Source organism: Cibotium barometz, chromosome 42 (genome assembly GCF_041138505.1).
Source record: "Cibotium barometz isolate CiBa-2024 chromosome 42, ASM4113850v1, whole genome shotgun sequence".
In the NCBI taxonomy this organism is placed as follows: domain Eukaryota; kingdom Viridiplantae; phylum Streptophyta; class Polypodiopsida; order Cyatheales; family Cibotiaceae; genus Cibotium; species Cibotium barometz.
The window spans coordinates 39,852,585-39,873,971 of record NC_141087.1 but is presented as its reverse complement, the minus strand read 5'-3'; the positions used below and the strand labels follow the sequence as shown (position 1 = coordinate 39,873,971).

The 21,387-nt window shown below is 39.3% G+C and overlaps 1 protein-coding gene across 3 annotated transcripts; it reads left to right on the top strand.

The window, feature by feature from the left end:
- Positions 1 to 12,684: 12,684 nt before the first annotated feature.
- Positions 12,685 to 21,036, top strand: LOC147614466 (putative LRR receptor-like serine/threonine-protein kinase At1g67720). 3 transcript variants are annotated; one of them, XM_086780998.1, is made up of 15 exons: positions 12,694 to 12,981; positions 13,086 to 13,683; positions 13,840 to 14,333; positions 14,607 to 14,739; positions 15,960 to 16,031; positions 16,128 to 16,196; positions 16,481 to 16,552; positions 16,680 to 16,742; positions 16,862 to 17,109; positions 18,186 to 18,397; positions 19,213 to 19,336; positions 19,474 to 19,542; positions 19,672 to 19,858; positions 20,052 to 20,184; positions 20,526 to 21,036. In XM_086780998.1, exons 1-15 carry the CDS (start codon positions 12,882 to 12,884, stop codon positions 20,784 to 20,786), a joined length of 2,835 nt encoding a protein of 944 aa, XP_086637124.1. In that variant the 5' UTR covers positions 12,694 to 12,881; the 3' UTR covers positions 20,787 to 21,036. The 3 variants fall into 3 exon arrangements, 2 of the variants coding, with proteins under 2 accessions (XP_086637125.1, XP_086637124.1); XR_015263129.1 differs by lacking the exon at positions 20,526 to 21,036 and having other exon boundaries at positions 12,685 to 12,981; positions 19,672 to 19,931; positions 20,052 to 20,147; XM_086780999.1 differs by lacking the exon at positions 16,128 to 16,196 and having other exon boundaries at positions 12,691 to 12,981.
- The last annotated feature ends 351 nt before the right edge of the window (positions 21,037 to 21,387 follow it).

Sequence of the window (21,387 nt, the reverse complement as noted above, 5' to 3'; positions counted from 1 at the left end):
TACAACTGAAGCAACAGATTCACAGTGTAACACGAAGGAATCGGAGTATACATGAGTATGTTCAGGAAATCAAGGGTTATGCTGATTCCTTGTCATCAATCCATGCCCCCATGGATGATGATGATTTGGTTGCTCTCACATTGCGTGGTTTAGGCAAAGAATACAAATCTTTTGACACTTCCATCTCAGTAAGATTGGGAGGAATGCCAGACTTCAATGAGTTTGTGTCATTGCTCATTGTGGAAGAATTGAAGCTTGGCCTTGGTGGTATGAGTGTTACAGGTGGTGCATCCTCGTCAAGCAATGATGAACATGCAAGAAATCAGGCTTTTTACTCATCTAGAGGCTTTCGAGGCAGGGGGAGATTTACCCCTCGAGGCCGTGGAGGACGTGGTTGGAATGACAGGTCTACTCAACCACCACAATCAAATCAGAATTTTCAGAATTCACAGTCATCATTTGGATCACGTGGAGGTCGTGGATTTCAATCCCATAGGGGGAGATCTGGAACAGGTGCTCGTGGTAGAGGACGATGGCAAGGTCCTCAACAAAATTTGAATGGGATTGAATGTTACTATTGTGGCAAACTTGGACATTTGGCAAAAGATTGTTACAAAAAGCAGAATGATGCGAGGAATGGAAGACCACAACATGGAAATTATGCATCTACCAGTAACAATGATGGGAGTTCAAACCATCTTTTTGCAATGAAGCATGTTATGGGGACAATGGATTCTCAGAATGCTGGAGATGAGTCATGGTATATGGATTCAGGTGCCTCAAACCACATGACATGTCATGGTGAGTGGTTTGAGAAGATGCAACCATTGGATACAAATGGTTATGTGGTCACAGGAGATGATACTCAGCATCTTATAACACATGTTGGCAGTGTGCCTTTGAAGATGCATGATGGAAATGTGAAAAATATGTCAGAAGTGTTATATGTACCATCCATTACAAAGAGTTTGGCATCAGTAGGCCAAATGGTTGAGCAGGGATTACAAGTAAGATTCAATGAGAAAGGCTGTTTTGTGGAAGATTTTAAGCATGGCTGTAGATTGGTTGCCAAGGGCAAGAAGGAAGGAAGGTTGTTCAAATTGGATGCAGGCATACCAGAATTGAGTTCAGCCATGTTTTCAAAGAGCAATGGGATTGTGCAGGACATTGACATGTGGCACAAGCGGATTGGACATGTCAATATACAGAGATTAAAGAACATGCAAACAAGGGGCATTGTCAGTGGATTGCCTCGATTCAAATATGATGGTCATATGCATGTTTGTGAAGCTTGTCAGTTTGGCAAGCAGGCAAGGTTGAGGTTTCCTAGAGAAGGAAACATGAGTAATAGACCACTTGAGATAGTGCACAGTGATGTATGGGGCCCAGCACAAAACCCATCTATCAAAGGAAGTCTATACTATGTGACATTTATAGATGATTTCAGCAGGATGACATGGATATATTTTTTGAGAGAGAAGAGTGAAGTGCTGGGAAAATTCATGGATTTCAAGGCTCTTGTAGAAAAACAATATGGCTTCTCTCTTTCTTTATGGTTGATGGTTATGGATTAGGGTTTGCTTCTCTTGTGTGTGTTACATCCTGCTCCTGTTTTTTATCATTCTCTTCACCCAGCGTCCTCAAACATCTTCTCAAAGCGGCCATCACTTCCTTTTACACCAGTCGGCTGCGCCCCTCTATCCCAAGCGGCCCTCTCTACTTGACTACCAACTGCACCTTTCAAACTTCTCTATCGCTAGCATCCATCGCCAGCAACTCGCCTTCACAAGCCAAGGCGGCCCCTTCACGTCGGTCCTTCTCTACAGCAAACACCTTCCTTTAACCATCAGCCGGCTGCGCCTAGTCGACCAAGGCGGCCTCTTCTCTTTACCTTCAGCTTCAACCTCTGAGCCAGACGACCACTCCTCTGCTTTTCGGTGACGACCCCACGCTCTTCCCTGGCGTCTCTTTCCTGCAAGGCCTCTGCACTCTCCTACACCGGCCTTCACACACACACAAGACAGCCACACTCTGTTGCACCTCAGGCTCTTTTTGTCAGCAAGGCGACGACCCCACTCCTTCTCGAAGCAGCCACCTCCTTTGCATTCTTCCAGACGTTGAGCTGGCCGCTTTCCATGCCTTCACGTGGCTATTTATAAAGTGGCCTTGTTATATTATATTATATTTTTTTTTCAAAAAACCTCAAAGCCATAAAGCCATAAGTAATGGCCACCCACTAATATTTAAAAACTCTCCTTCTCCTTATACTTCGGATCATCACGCCGCGGCCATAATTTTCCAATACCAGAGCTGCTCGCCGTCTTCATCAGCATCATTATCATCAAGCCCATCAATTTTCAGTCTCGATGCTCTGCTTTTAGCAACCACCGGTACACCACATTATTGCCATAAAACTTCAGATCTCCAGCGTCTGCTCCCAAAAAAACACGTGCATAATCCAGCTTTCTGCCAAACCACTCGGCCTGTACACTTGCCAGGGCATTCAGGGCAAAGTTTATTCACACGCCACATGCACCATATGACCAAAAAACCCTCTCAGATTTTAGCCTGATATACTTTGCCCAACCCCTAGCCTGCTGAATCATTTATGATCAGCAGAAAGCATATGACCACGTTTCCCTCCATCAATTCTTTGAGCATCATATAGTGTAACCAACACATCTCTGTTCCAAATGATCCAAGAAACTTTGTCATCTTCCACGGGCACAATTTTCCATTCCTTATCCCACAACACAACACCAGAGTTTCTGGAAACAAAGCTTCTAACATACATACCATCCTGTCTCATCTCAAGCCCAAAATCCCTGATACGATCAGCACCAATATCGGAGAACCAGTGCAGCAACTCCTGCTGAGGGTAAAAATTGATGAAAGCCTCATCAAAAAAGAGCTGTTGTACATATCATAACACTTTCCTGTTCATCCACATAAGAAGCCTCACCATCAAAACCAGCTACCACAGGCAAAACAAACTCCCCTTCAACAGGCACCATTGCCAAAGCATCCACCTCAGTTCCTGGATGCTCCTTGCTTTCCCTTTCCTGTGGCATCCGTTTCCCCAAGGGCATCACATCTGCTTCTGCTTCCTTCGTCTTCTCAAGGGTGACCACATCTATCACCTTAGTTTTTCCCTTCTCCTCAGCTGTAATTCCACTCGGACCTGCTTGATCCCTGATATCAATACCATAATCATTCGACCTGTCAGGTAGCTGTGAAGGTAGTGGGTACATATCACCACCCATACGTTGAGGCTTATCACAATCTGTACTCAGATGACCTAGTTCACCACAGTTCCAGCATGTAGGAATGAAATGACGGCCCCTACCGCGACCACGTCCATATCCTGCTTGTCCATCTCCCCCTTCAGGATTATTACCTCGGCCTCTACCACGTCCACCACCTGTACTTCCCATTAAATTTAAGCTCAAATTCTTCATAAGATCAACCATCTGTTTCATATCCTGTCGCAATCCCTCATCAGAACTTGCAGGAACCATAGGTACTCCTTGACTAGCTTGAGGCACCATCTGCATAGCTTGAGCTTCAGTGGGCTTCATCCTCTCAATCACTGCATTCATGGGTGTAGCTTCCACTCTACGAATCTCCGGCTGTGCTACAACTGGAATCATCCCCAACTGATTCATCCGCTGCAGTTTCCAATCTTTTGACTTAGCAATTTCTACCGCATCCTCAAAAGACTTGGGCTTCTTCAATTCCACTTTCCAGCGAATACTCCTCTTAAGTCCAGCTACAAACTTGTTCTTCTTCATCATATCAGGCGGTACCTGGTCTTCTCCCAAAGCCCTGCATAGAGTCTCCCATAGCAAAGAAAATTTCTTCATATAATCATCTATTGATTCAAACTCACCTTGTGTCAGAGCTTGCACCTCATGCCAAACCTTGTCGGGGTCTTCCACCTTCTTGAACCTGTTGCTGAGTGCTGTCTTTAATCCATCCTCAGTCATCTCAATGCGTGGAACAGCATCCCTCAACGACTCCTCATAAGCCCTGTACCAGGTCCTTGCATCTCCCTTCAAACAGATGCTCAGCAGCCGCAACACCTGTACCTGCTCACTGATATGGTTGCTTATACATGCAACCTCCATCCTTTCCAAGAAATCTGCCACATCCTCATTAGGACCACCATAAAACTCTGGGTAAGACATCATCTTGATCCCAAAATCTCTCGTCAGATCCCAAGCAAAAACCCAAAAACACCTTCCTTCAATCTCTCACTCTGGGGCATACACCCTTGTAAGAGAAATCCCTCAGCAACTCCTCAGTCAAACAATACCAGAAAGAGCCACTCCTCAGTGGGGGCACCAGAAGGATGTGAGGTGAAAAAAAGAAGAAAGAACCTGCCTCTATAGCTCTTCCACCTCCCAAACTTGGAAAAACTACCACGAACGGGGCACCACCAGCCACCGGCTGGAACACTCTCTCAACATTCGCCACCCACCCACACCATAAGACAGCTCAGAACCATGAAGGACAGATGATCATTCAACAAAAAACATATACAGCATCAACCATGTACAAACTCAGCAAATACACCAAAGACCAGGACTCTGGCCAGGATTTACTGCCAAGGGAATACACCCTTGCGTCTGACGACCAAGCCTCTGTCTCCCGATCTCTGTAATCACCAAAGGGCCTCCACACCAGCAACCCTTCTTCACTTTCTCTGTAGCCTGGCTACTCTCTGTCTGCTGCTATCTGCCAATTGTCGTAGGCGAGCCCCACTGTCTCCAGCCCACACATCAGCACCACTTCTACATCCAACACACACAAAAACCCAAGGCTCCCTCTCTGGTCAGCATCCACGCACTGCCTGCAATCATCGCCCACACAAGACCAGCTACTCTCACCAAAAGGCGCCCACACCAGCTAACCTTCACTCAGCAGCTCCACTCTTTGTATGTCGTGACCAGCAGTCTCACCAACCCCAGAGCCTCGCACAATCCTCAACAACACGACCCACTGCTCACCGCAGCATTCTCAGACATCTAGCCCAAGCCACATCTTCTTCAGTTCCTTCCTAAAAAATAGCTTTCTCTGCAGCTCCAATCACCAGGCTCTCTCTCTCTTTGCCTCTGGCTTTTTACACCTACCAAATCGGCCTCTCACACTCTCTATGCCTGTCACTGTCCAGCGACCTCACACTAGGCGACTACCACCTCTGCAGCCACAGTCCTCCGACTAGCTGTGCTCCTCTGCATTCCACGTTCACCTGCAGCTTATCCTTGCTGCCATCACCTTGCCACAGTCGGCTTCCTCACTAGCCCGGCTGTCCTTTTTCGAATAAGGCAGCTGTTCCTTTATCTTTGCCAGCCTATGCAGCTAACACCCGCCAGCCCACACGACTTCTCTTCACCCAGCGTCCTCAAACATCTTCTCAAAGCGGCCATCACTTCCTTTTACACCAGTCGGCTGCGCCCCTCTATCCCAGGCGGCCCTCTCTACTTGACTACCAACTGCACCTTTCAAACTTCTCTATCACCAGCATCCATCGCCAGCAACTCGCCTTCACAAGCCAAGGCGGCCCCTTCACGTCGGTCCTTCTCTACAGCAAACACCTTCCTTTAACCATCAGCCGGCTGCGCCTAGTCGACCAAGGCGGCCTCTTCTCTTTACCTTCAGCTTCAACCTCTGAGCCAGACGACCACTCCTCTGCTTTTCGGTGACGACCCCACGCTCTTCCCTGGCGTCTCTTTCCTGCAAGGCCTCTGCACTCTCCTACACCGGCCTTCACACACACACAAGACAGCCACACTCTGTTGCACCTCAGGCTCTTTTTGTCAGCAAGGCGACGACCCCACTCCTTCTCGAAGCAGCCACCTCCTTCGCATTCTTCCAGACGTTGAGCTGGCCGCTTTCCATGCCTTCATGTGGCTATTTATAAAGTGGCCTTGTTATATTATATTATATTTTTTTTTTCAAAAAACCTCAAAGCCATAAAGCCATAAGTAATGGCCACCCACTAATATTTAAAAACTCTCCTTCTCCTTATACTTCGGATCATCACGTCGCGGCCATAATTTTCCAATACCAGAGCTGCTCGCCGTCTTCATCAGCATCATTATCATCAAGCCCATCAATTTTCAGTCTCGATGCTCTGCTTTTAGCAACCACCGGTACACCACATTATTGCCATAAAACTTCAGATCTCCAGCGTCTGCTCCCAAAAAAACATGTGCATAATCCAGCTTTCTGCCAAACCACTCGGCCTGTACACTTGCCAGGGCATTCAAGGCAAAGTTTATTCACACGCCACATGCACCATATGTACACTGACCAAAAAACCCTCTCAGATTTTAGCCTGACAGCCGTCACACAGCCTGTCATCCCACTGGCCGCATATCACCCATGATCTCACCAACCATGCCAGTGGTGTAAGTGTGGGGCCTATCCCCCAGGTGGGTCATCAGTGCCCACTGCCTCACTAGATGAGCTCGATATCTCAACACTTTATACCCCTCATTGTGTAAACGAGAAAGTGTGTGTATGTGTGAGGGAGGGAGGGAGAGAGAGAGAGAGTGTGTGTGTGTGTGTGTGAGTGAGTGTATGTATGTATGTATGAGGGGAGAGAGAGAGAGAGAGAGAGAGAGAATGTATGAGGGAGAGAATTAATAGAGTGTATGTATGTATGTATGAGGGGAGAGAGAGAGAGAGAGAGAGAGAGAGAGAATGTATGAGGGAGAGAATTAATAGAGTGTATGTATGAGGGCGAGAGAGAGAGAGTGTGTATGAGGGAGGGAGGGAGAGAGAGAGAGTGTGTATGAGGGAGGGAGGGAGAGAGAGAGAGAGAGTGTGTGTGTGTGTGTGTGTGAGTGTATGTATGAGAGAGAGAGAGAGATAATATTTTGGCCTTAGCTCTCTAATACAATAACAATATCATTTGTTTCCCATTTCGCGTGGGCAAAAATAAATAAAACATGTTGAATGTCGCATAAGCGATGACAAGCATTGTTTATGCGACACTACAAAAGTCCCCAACGTTGGATTTTGCATCGTTAAATGTGTTTCTATAGAGCGACACCCCACAGCGACATGGATAGCAACACAAAAAGCGTCGCATAAGTGACATTTTCTTGCATCACTACCAGCCTGATGTGTTATAGTGTCTATATTTAATGGTTCACCAAATTTACATTTAATTGGTGGTTAGCCAAATGTGGTGCTAAGAGCATTAGGTAGGCAAGTCCCTAATAGGAGTGAACTATGAATTAAGAAATTGTCCAAATCTACATTCAGCAGTTGGCCAAATCTAGTGAGAGGAGCATTAGTCATCATGTCCATGGATAAGGTTAGCATTAGGCTAATCCCCATTAGGAGTGAGCTATGAACTATAGATAGATTTGGATAATTATCCAAATCTGTGTATTGAATGGTTAATCAAATCTTGTGAAAAGAGCATTAGATACTAATATGGGTGAGCTATGAATTCTATATAGATTTAGACAATTGTCCAAATCTTTACTTAATGGTTCTAGTAAGAGGAGAATCGGGCAAATCCCCAATAGGAGTGGTTTATGTATGTATATAGATTTGTCCAAATATATATGTATATAGATTTGTCCAAATATATATCAATGAATGGTTGCGGCTAAATCCAATGAGAAGAGCATTAGACAAATCCGTATTAAGGGTTGGCCTTAGTCAAGGTATCTAATAGGATTGAGGTCTAGTGAGGAGAATTATGGAAGTCCCCACTAATAGCAATAAGATATAAATTATAGTTATATTTAGACAGTTGTCCAAATCCATATTAAGGGTTGGCCTTAGTCAAGGTATCTAATAGGATTGAGGTCTAGTGAGGAGAATTATGGAAGTCCCCACTAATAGCAATAAGATATAAATTATAGTTATATTTAGACAGTTGTCCAAATCTATATTGAATGGTTAGCCAAGCGTAGTGATATGAGCATTAAACAAATCCCCAATAATAAGGGTTAGCCTTAGTAGGTAAGTCTCGAATAGGGGTAAATTCTAGTGGAAGGAGCATTATGGAAGTCCCCAATAGAATTGAGCTATGGATTAGAATTAGATTTGGACAATCCATAGCCCAATAGAATTGAGCTATGGATTAGAGTTAGATTTGGACAGTTGTCCAAATCTATATTGAATGATTGGCTAAGCCTAGTGATATGTGCATTAGACAAATTCCCAGGGCAAGTATCCAATAGGGGTGGGTTCTAGTGGGAGGAGTATTATGGAAATCCCCAATCGAATTGAGCTACAAATTATAGTTAGATTTGGACAATTCTCTAAATTTACATTAAAGAGTTGGCAAAATGTAGTGAGATAAGCATTAGACAAGTCCCTAATTGGGGTTAGCATTAGAAAATTCCCCAAAAGGGCAAGGTCATATGTGATGGTCATTATGCATTTCTATTTGATGTAGACTTGGACAGTTGGCCAAATGTATGTTGGTGGAATTTAGACAAATTGAATGAATGTCCATATCTTTGTCCAACTCCCATGTCAAGCTAGAACTTTTGTCCAATGGTTTGGTTCAGTGGATACCTAAGGATCGGGCTAAGTGGGTGAGAAAGGTTATAGTCTAGGTTAAGTGGATACGTAAGGATCCGACTAAGTGGGTGAGAAAGGTTGTAACCTAGGGACAATGATTTAGGTCGAACACTATATTGTGCATCTATGAGGAAGGGATTTGGACAAATTTAATAGTTGTTCATATCTTTGTCAAATTCCCATGTCAAGCCATTATGGTATCCAAGGATTTGGTTAAGTGGATGTCCAAGGATTTGGCCAAGTGGGTGACCAAGGTAATAGTCCACTATCTAAATCTTCATGTTATGTGTGAATGGCTCTAGATTAAAAGAGGTGGTTTTAATTTTTATGGAGGAGTTTATATCTAGTTTAACTCTAGAGCCAAAGATATCTATTTGAAGAGCAAAAGAGCTGAAGTGAATCCATTCAAAGAGAAAAAGATCCAAATCGAACCCACGTTTTGGTATGCAATAGATCTTTCTTATTTACATGACTCATCAAAAGAAAGAAAGTATGCTAACATAAGCCTAATCTCAGATTAAATGACCTACCAATAGATTTAGATTAGAGACAATTTAATGAAATACATTAATAAATGGTGATAGATTTAATGCATTAATAAATGGTGACAGATTAAATACATTAGTCTCATAGGTCAGTCAAATTAGTGACTGTGAATGAAAAGTTAGCATAATCAATTTAATTAGTGATGAATCGATTTGATATATATTTTGAATAGTTAATAAAGATTACTTAATTAGTATAATTACTGATAATATGAAGTGTAAATATAGATTAGTTAATCAAGATTCAATAATGGCATGTAGCTTCCCTTTTATATGTGCATGGGGGGGGGGGAGAGAGAGAGAGAGAGAGAGAGAGAGAGAGAGAGAGAGAGAGAGAGAGAGAGAGAGAGAGAAAGAGAAAGAGAGAGAGGAGAGAGAAACTCTCCTTCTACCAAATCTCTACACGGCAAGCTATTTTTTAGATTATGTTTGGTGTTAAAAATAAATTGGGCCAAATCCTGTGAGATAATGACATTTAATGTTAAATCGTCAAAGTTCAGTCACACGTTTTCTTTCTTCTTGGGCCGTGTCCCCCCCACACACATAACCATAAGCATAATTATAATAACTACCTACATTTCAAATTTTGTAAGTAAAAGGCCAAAGCAAGCTTTTGAGCCCATGGTGGTTGATGTTAGAAAGGGAGACTCTATTCTTATTTGACCATCAAAACCCATATATCCTATATGGTTGGGTGTAGCTCAGAGTAACATAGAGGTAACATAGATGCCAACAAAACATCTGAAAACTACAAGAGGATTTTAATACAATGTTGGGCACAAGTATGCAAAAAGAGAAATGTTAGTGGATGAAGAGGTTTATAGAGATTGTTGGAACAAATTTTGGATGTGTAACAAGAAGGATCCTATGCGTTGGGAACTATCAAACACGATATTTTTTACGTGGGTCACTAAGGGGAAAAAAGTGCCACAAAAGATTAAGATTCCAGCAAATAGTGTATTGAAGCAAAGGAGAGTTCGGCAACATCTGAGGACTGTGATGAAGGCGGTCAAGTTTAGATCATTACAGTACTAGTTGGATCTATGTTGGTCACCTTTTGTTTATGAGTTAGTACATGTTAGTCTCCTACTATTTAGAATTTGATTATTTTTAATACTTTTCTTTCAAAATCTATGGATATTTTCTTGGCTACATGGTGTTTGTAAACACCCCATATGTGTTATTAGCAACCTTGAGTAGCAACACTTTCTCTTTCAAATTTAGTGAAATTACCAAATTCATCGAAATTACCAAATTCATCGAAATTACCAAAATTAATTTAAAGATATCAATTTATGCATGGATTTTTCCAAATTCCCTCTTGTTATGAGAAGTAAATGAATAGAATGGCTCTTTGAAGCCATAAACAAGGGGCAACGAAGGAGTCAAGTAATAGCACTTTAAACTCTTTGCAATGATTGAAGAAATATGTGGAAAGCTACAAAATTCTACAAGGTTCAATGGTTCGATAGTGGAGCATCCTAACATATGATCGGTGAGATAGATTAATACACCTATCTATGGCTAGTACTGGGAGAGTCCATTATAGTAGCAACGAGGAATGATGTCAAATTCCCTACAAAATGCATAAGTCCTCAAGTAATGCAGAAATAAAAAAGCAATAAGATGGCTTCTTTATACCAGATATCAACCAAATGCTACTCTTTATTGCAACCTTATATAATGGAACATGACTTGAGATCTCACTTTCATAGTGCTCATGCAGTCATCTTGAATGTTAAGAGTAGTAGGAGGAACTAATCATAATAATCCATACAAATTGTTAGCCTTTATTGCTCATGCCAATGTGGACACTAGTAGGTTGTGGCATGAGGCCTTGAGAGGAGTTAGAAATCTAGCCTATGTGTGCTTGAAAGAGATGTAGCTGTGTGAGATTGTGGCACATCTACCAATATTTTTAAAAGTGTCAAAGATATGTGAATCTTGTATGGTAGACAAGCATCATCAAGAATCCTTGTAGTAAAGAAAGCAGCAACATGGCTAAGTGTCTTCTAGATCTTATAGATGCGGACCTTTGTAAAAGATGCTTACCACTTGCACTGGGTAGTTCCTTTCATGTTACTAATTGTTGATAATGCTAATAGAAAGATGTGGGTGTATTTTCTTCAGGATAAGGCTGAAGTTTTCACAAGTTGGTTGAGAATGAGTTATAAAAAAAATTGAAGAACAGAGTTGGGTGGCTAGTTTATATCATGAATTCAATGCTTACTGTAAGAGCGTGAGATTGACCGCTGCTAGTTTATATCATGAATTCAATGCTTACTGTAAGAGCGTGAGATTGACTGCTGCTTCGACAAAGTGGAATGAGAAAGAAAGCTATGATATTATGGAAATGAGTAGGAGGTGTATGCTAAAGGGAAAAGGAATACCAAATACTTTTTGGACCAAGACATCAAAGGCTTGGGTGCGTAATGTAGTAGCAAAAATGAAGGCCAGGTCCAACACAGGACGTGGAGTGCTAAAATCCCATTTATGAAACCGTGTGGGTCCAATGGAGTGATAGAAATAAAAATTGTCTTTTTGTGTATTTTTCAAGGCTAAAATTGAAAAAGTGGGGGTAAAACTTTAGTTGTGAAACGGATGGTGAAGGGTTAGGGTTTGTGACTTAACACTTCGAAATGACTTTGAAGTTTTGAGCTTGAGATTGATGATGTGAGATTGACTGGTGCTTCGACAAAGTGGAATGAGAAAGAAAGCTATGATATTATGGAAATGAGTAGGAGGTGTATGCTAAAGGGAAAAGGAATACCAAATACTTTTTGGACCAAGACGTCAAAGGCTTGGGTGCGTAATGTAGTAGCAAAAATGAAGGCCAGGTCCAACATAGGACGTGGAGTGCTAAAATCCCATTTATGAAACCGTGTGGGTCAAATGGAGTGATAGAAATAAAAATTGTCTTTTTGTGTATTTTTCAAGGCTAAAATTGAAAACTTTAGTTGTGAAACGGATGGTGAAGGGTTAGGGCTTGTGACTTAACTTCGAAATGACTTTGAAGTTTTGAGCTTGAGATTGACGACGTGAGATTGACTGGTGCTTCGACAAAGTGGAATGAGAAAGAAAGCTATGATATTATGGAAATGAGTAGGAGGTGTATGCTAAAGGGAAAAGGAATACCAAATACTTTTTGGACCAAGACGTCAAAGGCTTGGGTGCCTAATGTAGGTCCAAAATAGGACGTGGAGTGCTAAAATCCCATTTATGAAACCGTGTGGGTCAAATGGAGTGATAGAAATAAAAATTGTCTTTTTGTGTATAAGTTGTGAAACGGATGGTCAAGGGTTAAGACATCCAGTTCAATCACCAAAACCTTTTTCTTTTTTTACGTTTGTATTAATTAATTAATTAGCAAAGCGTTGAAAGGTTTTCGTGGGTTTATATGTTTTCTAATAAAAAAAAACCTATTCAATAGATACATACAGACTCGCATTGTTCATGCCTTTAGTATATTTAATTTCACGGCTGATTTTTATTTTTAAGAAGGGTCTGAAATTTAGACTTGCCTTTAAGAAAACCGGTTATTTTTTTAAAGACATTTTAGTTATAAAACCGTTAATGTTATAATTTTAAGCCAAAAAACCGATCAAATTCTAACCTATTCCTTTTTCCCATCGGTTAGAACAATCGCTAATCCGTCTTAATCAATTAATTAATTTTCAGGTTTCTTGAGCTTAGACTCTAGACACGTTCACACTTTTGGACACAATAAAGCTGAGCGTAAGACTTTGATTTGGGCATGCAATCTGCAAGAGCTCTTCTGGTAGTATGGAGGCTCTCCTTCATGGGAAATCTCTTGGCGTGTATTACCTTGTCATTATTCTGATCAGCAATCAGGCCGGATTGTGTACTTGGGCTCAAATTTCAGGTGTGCTCAATAGATACATTCTGAGTGAGGTTGTAGTAATCTTTATTTTGATACATGTTTACTTAGCTTTCAATCGCTAATCAATCTTGAATTAATTAATTCAGGTTTCTTGAGCTTGGATTGTGGCTCAATATCAAGCAAGCCCTACACGGACTCTTTAGGCATTGAGTGGACGCCGGACTCAAGCTTGATGCAAGAAGGGAGTACAGCCAATGTGCAAGGGCCGTCTGGCAACAGCGACACGCGTTATGAAAGCATTCGCTACTTCGAAGGCAACCAAACCAAGTACTGCTACGTGATTTCGGGCAGTGGGTTGGTATTGAAGGGCGAGTTCTATTTGGTTCGGGCGGGCTTCTGGCTTGGACTAAATTCGGATGTGTACGCAACACATGAAGGCGATGGGAGTGTGCTGGACTTCAAGCTCATAATTGATGCGTATGAAGCGACCGAGATTTCCATTCCATTGCCTCAAAGTCACCCTGTGCTTGAGGAGATCTACTTGCAAGCTCAAAGTAACAGCATAGCAGTTTGCCTCTCCGGTTCTATAACCGGCGGCAGCGATGCCCCCTTCATCTCTTCTTTAGAGCTGCGCCCCCTCAATGATAACATGCACCCCCTGGATACAATGAAGACCTCTCAACGTGCTCTCCTCTTAAGAACGAGAAGAAACGATGGGACCCCGGACAACTATCCTGATGTCAGGTGTGTTAATATGGTGCGTTTTCTATATTTTTAAGAAATCTACATCTCAAGATAAAATAGAGAAATATTTAATATAGTGGCTGGTATATTATTAAAATTCGTTCAGAGATCTTACATCTATATAGAGGTCGTCATTCTTTTTCTTGAATTTATTAGGTATCGTTCCGATCCAATTGATAGAATATGGTACAGTGCCTCGCCGCATGAATTACCTTCAAAGTCAACGAGTCACAGCATAAACAGCCTTGTTAAGGACATACCACCCATAGCAGTGCTTCAAACGGCTTATGTTGGCCAGAGTGATTGGACCATGGGCTTTCACATAAACTACACCCATGGCATAATAGCAAAGCAGCGATACTTTCATGCTCTTTACTTCTCAGAAATTGATCCAAGGGTGAATGCTTCAGGTCTCAGAGTCTTTAATATCCTTATTGATAATGATTTGGTATATGAGGCACTCGATGTTTACAATCAAACAGGCAGCGATGGTTGTGTCGAAGTATATGGGAATTTTACAGCGGTTTCAAACTACACTCACTTTTACTTTGAGCCAACTTCCACCTCCACCTATCTTCCTTTCATATCAGCAGTTGAAATTCTTCAACTACTCGAGTCTCCTATGTCATCTGGGACCTTTGATGGAGATAGTAAGTATTCCGCTTCCACCTTCAATCTTCTCAATTCATTATTGTACTTTTGTTATACTAGATATATCATGCATCAGTTCCTACAAATAGGCACCCAAACCTTTTTTTTCGGGGTCGAATTAACTAATTATGTTGATGTGAGCATTCCCAAGGTTATTTGAATTGATTAGTTCATAAGTGGATGTTATATGAAAGCTAATAAGCTTTGGTGAGGTGTATAATTATTGTAGACTTATCTTGCTACTCACATTGCTCCAAATTTGTTTTCAACAGTTGTTGCAATAGAGGGCATAAAAGCAACTCTTCCAAGCTTGAGTAATTATACGGGCGATCCGTGTTTCCCTCAAAATTATGGTTATCAATGGTTGAATTGCACCCAAGTCGTTCCTCCTCGCGTCACGGGAATGTGAGTAAAATTATTGAGCTATCTTGCCTTAATAAAGATATATATATCTGTGACATATGTGCATAAAGAGAAGTGTATATACAAGGGCATGCATGTAATACACATATATATAATAATATGAAAACCCAGAAGCTCGGGAAGCTCAAGCCGTCAAATTTTAAGGTATATACATGAAAGCCATATTTCATTGATAAGGCATTCTGAACACAGTCTGAAATTTGAAGCCTTCACAAGGAAAAAGTAACCTCTAAGTCTTCCACACAATGCCTTTTTTAAATTAGGGCTGCAGACAAAAGGTCAAAATTTTAAATTTTTCTTTAAATTATATATATAAATATACATATTTAGATATATTTGAGGGCTAATGAAGGTTCAAATAAAATTTGGCCTTCTAAATGAAGGTGGGGTAAGCCTTCAAATTGCAACCTTGCTAGTAGTATGAACTCACATTATTCTATCTAGTAGTGTCACCTAGGTGCTATCTACTGTCACTTAAACAATGATCTCTCAGGAACTCCGTGTGTTTGTAGAAGCAAATGTGCACATGCATGTGCATGTGCACACAATCACAGTCACACAACAAAAAACTCTCTCCTCCTTGAGCTAGGTAGAGGTTCTGGGAATGCAAAGCCTAATGGAATATTTTTTGTGTAATTAGTTTCAAAAACCAACCCCTTCTTAATAGTTGATTAAGGATAGAAGGGGAAAAAACATGCAAGAGCAAGATACTAAGTTGTTTAGCCGAAAAAGCTTTTGCCACATGATACTACCCATAACATCACTTATACATTCTGACTGTTCACCCTACACCTCATATGCTGTGAGACTGGATGCTTCCTAGTCACAAAGGACATACTCACATTGCTCTCTTGACATGCAATTTTTACTCATAGAAGGGATTCATTACAAAGATATTACAACATCTAAATGTGCTTACTTCCCAAACAATTTTTGTTTCTTTTGTTATCCGAAGCAATTTGCTGTGATAGTCTCTAAATGTGCTTAGATCTAGTATTCGTGTTTGGGTCTCTTAGGCCATATTCAACCTCATTAGATGATAACATGCTCTCTCTCTCTCTCTCTCTCTCTCTCTCTCTCTCTCTCTCTCTCTCTCTCTCTCTCTCTCTATGTGTGTGTGTGTGTGTGTGTGTGCACGCGTATGTGTGGTTTATAGAAGCTTGTATCCCTCCATTAATAAGTGATCGTATGTTTTTTTGTAGATTGCTCTCAGACTATGGCTTGGTAGGACAAATACCCACCAACATAAATGATCTTACATATCTCACTGAAATGTGAGTGCCTTTGTATTCACTACATGCTTTTTCTCCCATATTCTCAAGTTGTTAACTATAGTTTGTCTGCTACTAACTGTAGTTTGTTTGCCATAGCAAGCTGAATGACAATAGCCTAAATGGGGGAATTCCAGATCTAAGTGCATTAACTAACCTTGAAGTATTGTAAGTAATCTCAAATCACTATTCTAACATGTTATCTCTTAACATATCGTTATTTAGCTAAATTAACATGTTTTAGTTATTTAAATACCATAGTAAGTACTCATAGTGTTATTACCATGTCACATGTTGAATACATTTTCTTGGCTTTTCTATACCATGAGATTATTTGATAAATTGTAAGGCTTCAAGACCATAATTTTCTTTTCAAACTTTCTATGCTATAAAACTATCATATATTTCTAATGCATTGTATTTTTTCCTTGATTTCCCTTGTATTAATGCAGGGATCTAAGTAATAATAAGCTGAGTGGATCCATTCCAGATAGCTTGTCCACACTGAGAAGTTTGAAGTACCTGTGAGTACAATAGAGTTAACTCGTGGCACAAAAGGATAAAACCAAAGTTTTTCTTTTTAGTTAATTGTGATTTGATTTGAAGGTAGATTAGGGAGCTAATTTAAATACATTGCATTTCATTTTGTAGGTACTTGCAAAGCAATAACTTTAGTGGGCCTATACCAACAAGATTATTAGCTCTTGAAATTAAGTATGTCTACAAATAAAAAATAATTTCTCAATTTGATTAAAGAAAGAAATGTATATAAAGTTTTTAAAAATTTTCATAAGTCTAGCTCTTATCTTTACCTTTCTTTTTGTGTGTGATAGTTATTCAGGCAACCCATTTTTGTGTACAAAGGCAAATGTGACTTGTGTGGTTACACCACCAAGTGAAGGGCAAGGAAAGGATAAGAAGAAGAATTCTAAGATTCATTTGATAGCTGGATTAGTTGTTGGTGGTCTTATCAGCATATTTGTTACATTGGGGATTGCATATCTTTGCCTAAAAAAACAAGCACCTCGAGTAAAAGAGCTAACACGAGGCCGAGGTTCAAGCGATATGAGTGGACATAATGGTATGTATATTAGTTCTTTCTTAAAGATAGTAAATTCATGTAATAATGTGTTTTTAAAAATTATAATAAAAATAAAAAATTGATTGTTTTGGAATGCTACTCATTTACTTTATCATATTTAACGTATTTTGATGTTGACTCTTGACTTGAGTTAAGTGTAATATTACACATCATAACAAGATGAAAACTCACCTTACAAAGGGGGTTTCCCTTAAATAGTTTTAGGAAAGTAATCTTTTGAAAGAGAGAATGGATGAGAGACTCATGTAGATCACTATGTTGGGGCTATTCTCAAGATCTCTTTTGTGTGTGTGTGTGTGTGTGTGTGTGTGTGTGTGTTTGTGTGTGTGTGTGTGTGTGTGTGAGAGAGAGAGAGAGAGAGAGAGAAGAAGAAGAAGAAGAAGAAGAAGAAGAAGAAGCATAAGATGGTCTCTTGTTACGTCCGTGTGAAGGGTTATCCCAAGAGTGTATGAAGGGATATCTGACTAAAGCTTGATTCAAACTTAAGTGGATTCACGGCTTTATAAGGCCTCTCATATTAATTACTTCTTCCTCACATTGGCCTTGGAAGGAAGAGAGATAGATAGATAGAGAGAGAGAGAGAGAGAGAGAGAGAGAGAGAGAGAGAGAGAGAGATTTTGTGCCGCTACCTTTCGTAACATCACATAATTCAACCAAACTATAATAAGTGATTATATCAATTTTTTGTACTCCCACAACCTTGATTTGTAGATAGAACCCAAATATAGAGTTAAGAATGTAGTAGATGTTTTTGGTTTGCAATGGTTTGGATACTCTACAAGTGAAGTCAATAAATCATGTTGGTGCTATAGAGTCATGCTTTCAACTTGATTTGGATACTCTACAAGCCAAGTTAATAAATCATGCTAGTGCTATAAAGTCATGCTTTCAACATGAGGTGTCCACAATATTTATATAACATGTGGTCAAGGTAGGATATTCATTTTTACACTTGTTTGGATACCACTTTGTAAGTTAATAATTTCTCATAGAGTGTTATTACATGATGCCAAGTTTATTAAGCTCAAAAGTTTTATGTTCTTATGAACATGTAGTGGTGGGGCATACACAAATAGTGGAGGCTTCAAATTTAGCCCAAGCGTTCACCTATCGAGACATCGAAGTGGCCACTAATAATTTCAATACAAAGCTTGGTGAAGGTGGATTTGGTCCTGTTTACCGAGGGAGTCTTATGAATGGTCGATTAGTAGCCATTAAAGTGCTTTCTAGAGTTTCTCATCAAGGAGCTAAGGAGTTTTTAAATGAGGTACTTTGATATTACCTTTTTCCTATAGAATAACAATGAGGTACTTTGATATTACGTTTTTCCTATAGAATAACAATGAGGTACTTTGATATTACCTTTTTCCTATAGAATAACAATGCTATCAAACTTAGCTTACAAGTCACCTAGATAGATGCATTCATTCACTACCATTTACATTCCTATGGTGCATTTTTATGCAATCTTATCCATCCATATTGTTTATCTATATCATATACCTATTATACAATGAGAGTGTGGTTTGAAATCTTAACATGATGGTATGTGTTCACTATTTTCACTACCCATTGAACTTAATTTTTGTTTTTTTTTAAATCAATTATGTCTTACACTTTCTTAGGCCATTATTAAGTGGATTTAATGTCAACTCAGTGCTTTAAAACAACTCGTGTTGCTTGTATGAAAAACGTATATGGTTGTGGAAGAGTCAAGTCTAATCTTCAAGCATTACTAGTTAGTATCAATTATACTTGGTTAAGGCCATATACTTATTTGTTTTTGGGAGGTGAAACACATACATTGTAACTTTTCACCTCTTTATTAGAATTAAACTCACATTTGGTGGAAAGAAAGGTTGATGCCTTATCCACGTGGCTATTCTCCCCACCCTCTCTTAAGGCCATTAACTTGATGAATCCATTGTTAACCAATGGCTTGAGAAAACCCATGCATATTGTTCTCCTTTAAACTTTTCATGTTAAAAATTCAAAGACTCTTGTATTCATTAGAGCTACACGGTCTATTATACCTCAAATGCTAGAAACTAAAGACCCTTATGTTCTTCTTGGCTTTGGCAGTTAGGTCTTTTGTCAAGAGTTCACCATAAAAATTTGGTGACTCTCTTGGGCTATTGTATCGAACAAAATTTAGTTCTACTATATGAGTACTTGTCAAGGGGATCTTTATTTGAAGCCTTACATGGTAAGATTTAGCTTCTTTACAACATCTTATTCTTTAACAAACTTTGAATGATTAGAGATGTAAAGAGTAATATGCTTGCATACCACATGTTTTATAGTTATTAATTGTAAAATATTAATTTATATTGTATGGTTAAGGTCCTCATGCACATAATGCACCATTATCGTGGAGAACCAGACTTCAAATTCTAGTAGATTCTGCAAGTGGTAATGATCTTTTAGAACTTTACTAGTAAATTTTACTAGGTCTCTTATGGTAGTTAAGGAGATATCTTTTAATTTCTTGTGAACTACTTTATTACGATGATTAATTATTATCCTAATTTTTCCTATTAGGGCTAGAATATCTACACCATGGGTGCAATCAACAAATCATTCACAGAGATGTTAAAAGTAGCAACATTTTGCTATCGAAAGATATGGAAGCAAAGATTGCTGATTTTGGAATATCAAAAATAAGGAATACAAAATTCAGTGAAGTTGCAACAACATTGATGGGAAGTTGGGGATATATGGACCCGGAGTGAGTAGACAAAAGTTCATTTTTTAATTAGTAATACCTTCATTAAGAAGAACAAATTGCTTTGTTGTAAAAGGTAAGTTAATGTTAATACCTTGTTGAAAATGAAATTCTTGCTTTGTTTCAATAGGTAGGTTAGTATTAACATTGTTTCAATAGGTAGGTTAGTATTAACATTGTTTGATTTATGTGGCAGATATGCATCAACCTTGAAATTGACAGAAAAAGTTGATGTCTATAGCTTTGGTGTTTTGGTTCTTGAGATCTTATGTGGGCGTCTTCCAATTACTAAGGAAAATCAACAACAAGAAGTTCACATCGTGACATGGGTAATATACAAATGATTTTCAAGCATGGCTATAATTCAATTGTATTCAAATTTACTAGTAGCATAAAGTAAACAACATTGCAAACACTTAAGTTGTATGCTATTTGTATGAGTGTACAATAATAAAGATAGTACTTTTGAAAAAATTTGAAGGTTTATTAAGGCATTGTAAAAATAATTTTGCTATGGGAATTTTAGTAAGATCTTTATTTTTGTGCCTAGTATTACTATCTCATGTTAATTAATTGTTTGAAACATGTTTAGGGGAAAAGAATTACTATTTTATATGCTTTGCTTTGGCATAGAACTAATGAATTTGTAAATTTTTGGTGGTTTGAATAGGTTTGGCCTTACATTGAGCGAGGGATGATTGTGGATATTGTTGATAAAAGCCTGGAAGACGACTATAATATTTCTTCAGTTTGGAAGGTTGTGGACATAGCAATGAGGTGTGTAGAGCATAAAAGCATTAACAGGCCAAACATGAATGAGGTTTTCAATGAGCTCAAAGATGCAATGCGGTTGGAGATTATGGGCGATCAAGTGGGTGATGTAAAAGAATCTGCACTAGACTATATGAGTACAAATGTGCAAGCTAGGTAAATAATACAACTTTCATACTGGCCTAACTCCCACTTTGCTAGTTAGATTCAGAGTTCCTTTTCAATTCTGATGGATTTAAAATTCTTATTCTAGGTATTTTTCATGTATCACCATAAGAGGCCTTTGTTTAGGCTATTTTATCATTTTGCAAGGTCTACTGACACTGTATAAATAAACTTGTATACAATGTGGGACATGTATCAGGAAGAAAAGTTGTATATGAATGTACTTTAATATAATACTTTATTATGCATTATGTGGCTTATAATAAGGAGAGAAGTTGGCCATTTTCTTGATTAGTTTGATATGGGTGAATACATATCAAGAAAGAGGGGTACAAGGGTCAATAATTACCACATGGTGACTTGGACTTGTTTACTTACCTTTATGAGGATTGAGATGCACTTGCTCCACTTCTTGGCTTGCCTTCTAAAGGGGGAAATGTTGTAATAACTTTTTTTGGCCAATTTTTTAGGTGGATAGTTCCTATGGACCAATGGTTGGATTTTCAATTTTGTTTTTTAAAATGTTATCAAGTCTCCTTAATCCCTATGGCTTTGACAAAAAACAACAAAACATCTCTCATCTCCTTGAGAATGTT

Excerpts from the sequence above, each read along its gene's own strand:
- LOC147614466 (XM_086780998.1), top strand. The coding sequence starts at position 12,882 with ATGGAGGCTCTCCTTCATGGGAAATCTCTTGGCGTGTATTACCTTGTC. Across the intron at positions 13,684-13,839 it reads GACAACTATCCTGATGTCAG|GTATCGTTCCGATCCAATTG; the intron begins GTGTGTTAATAT and ends TGAATTTATTAG. Across the intron at positions 19,337-19,473 it reads TTTATTTGAAGCCTTACATG|GTCCTCATGCACATAATGCA; the intron begins GTAAGATTTAGC and ends TGTATGGTTAAG.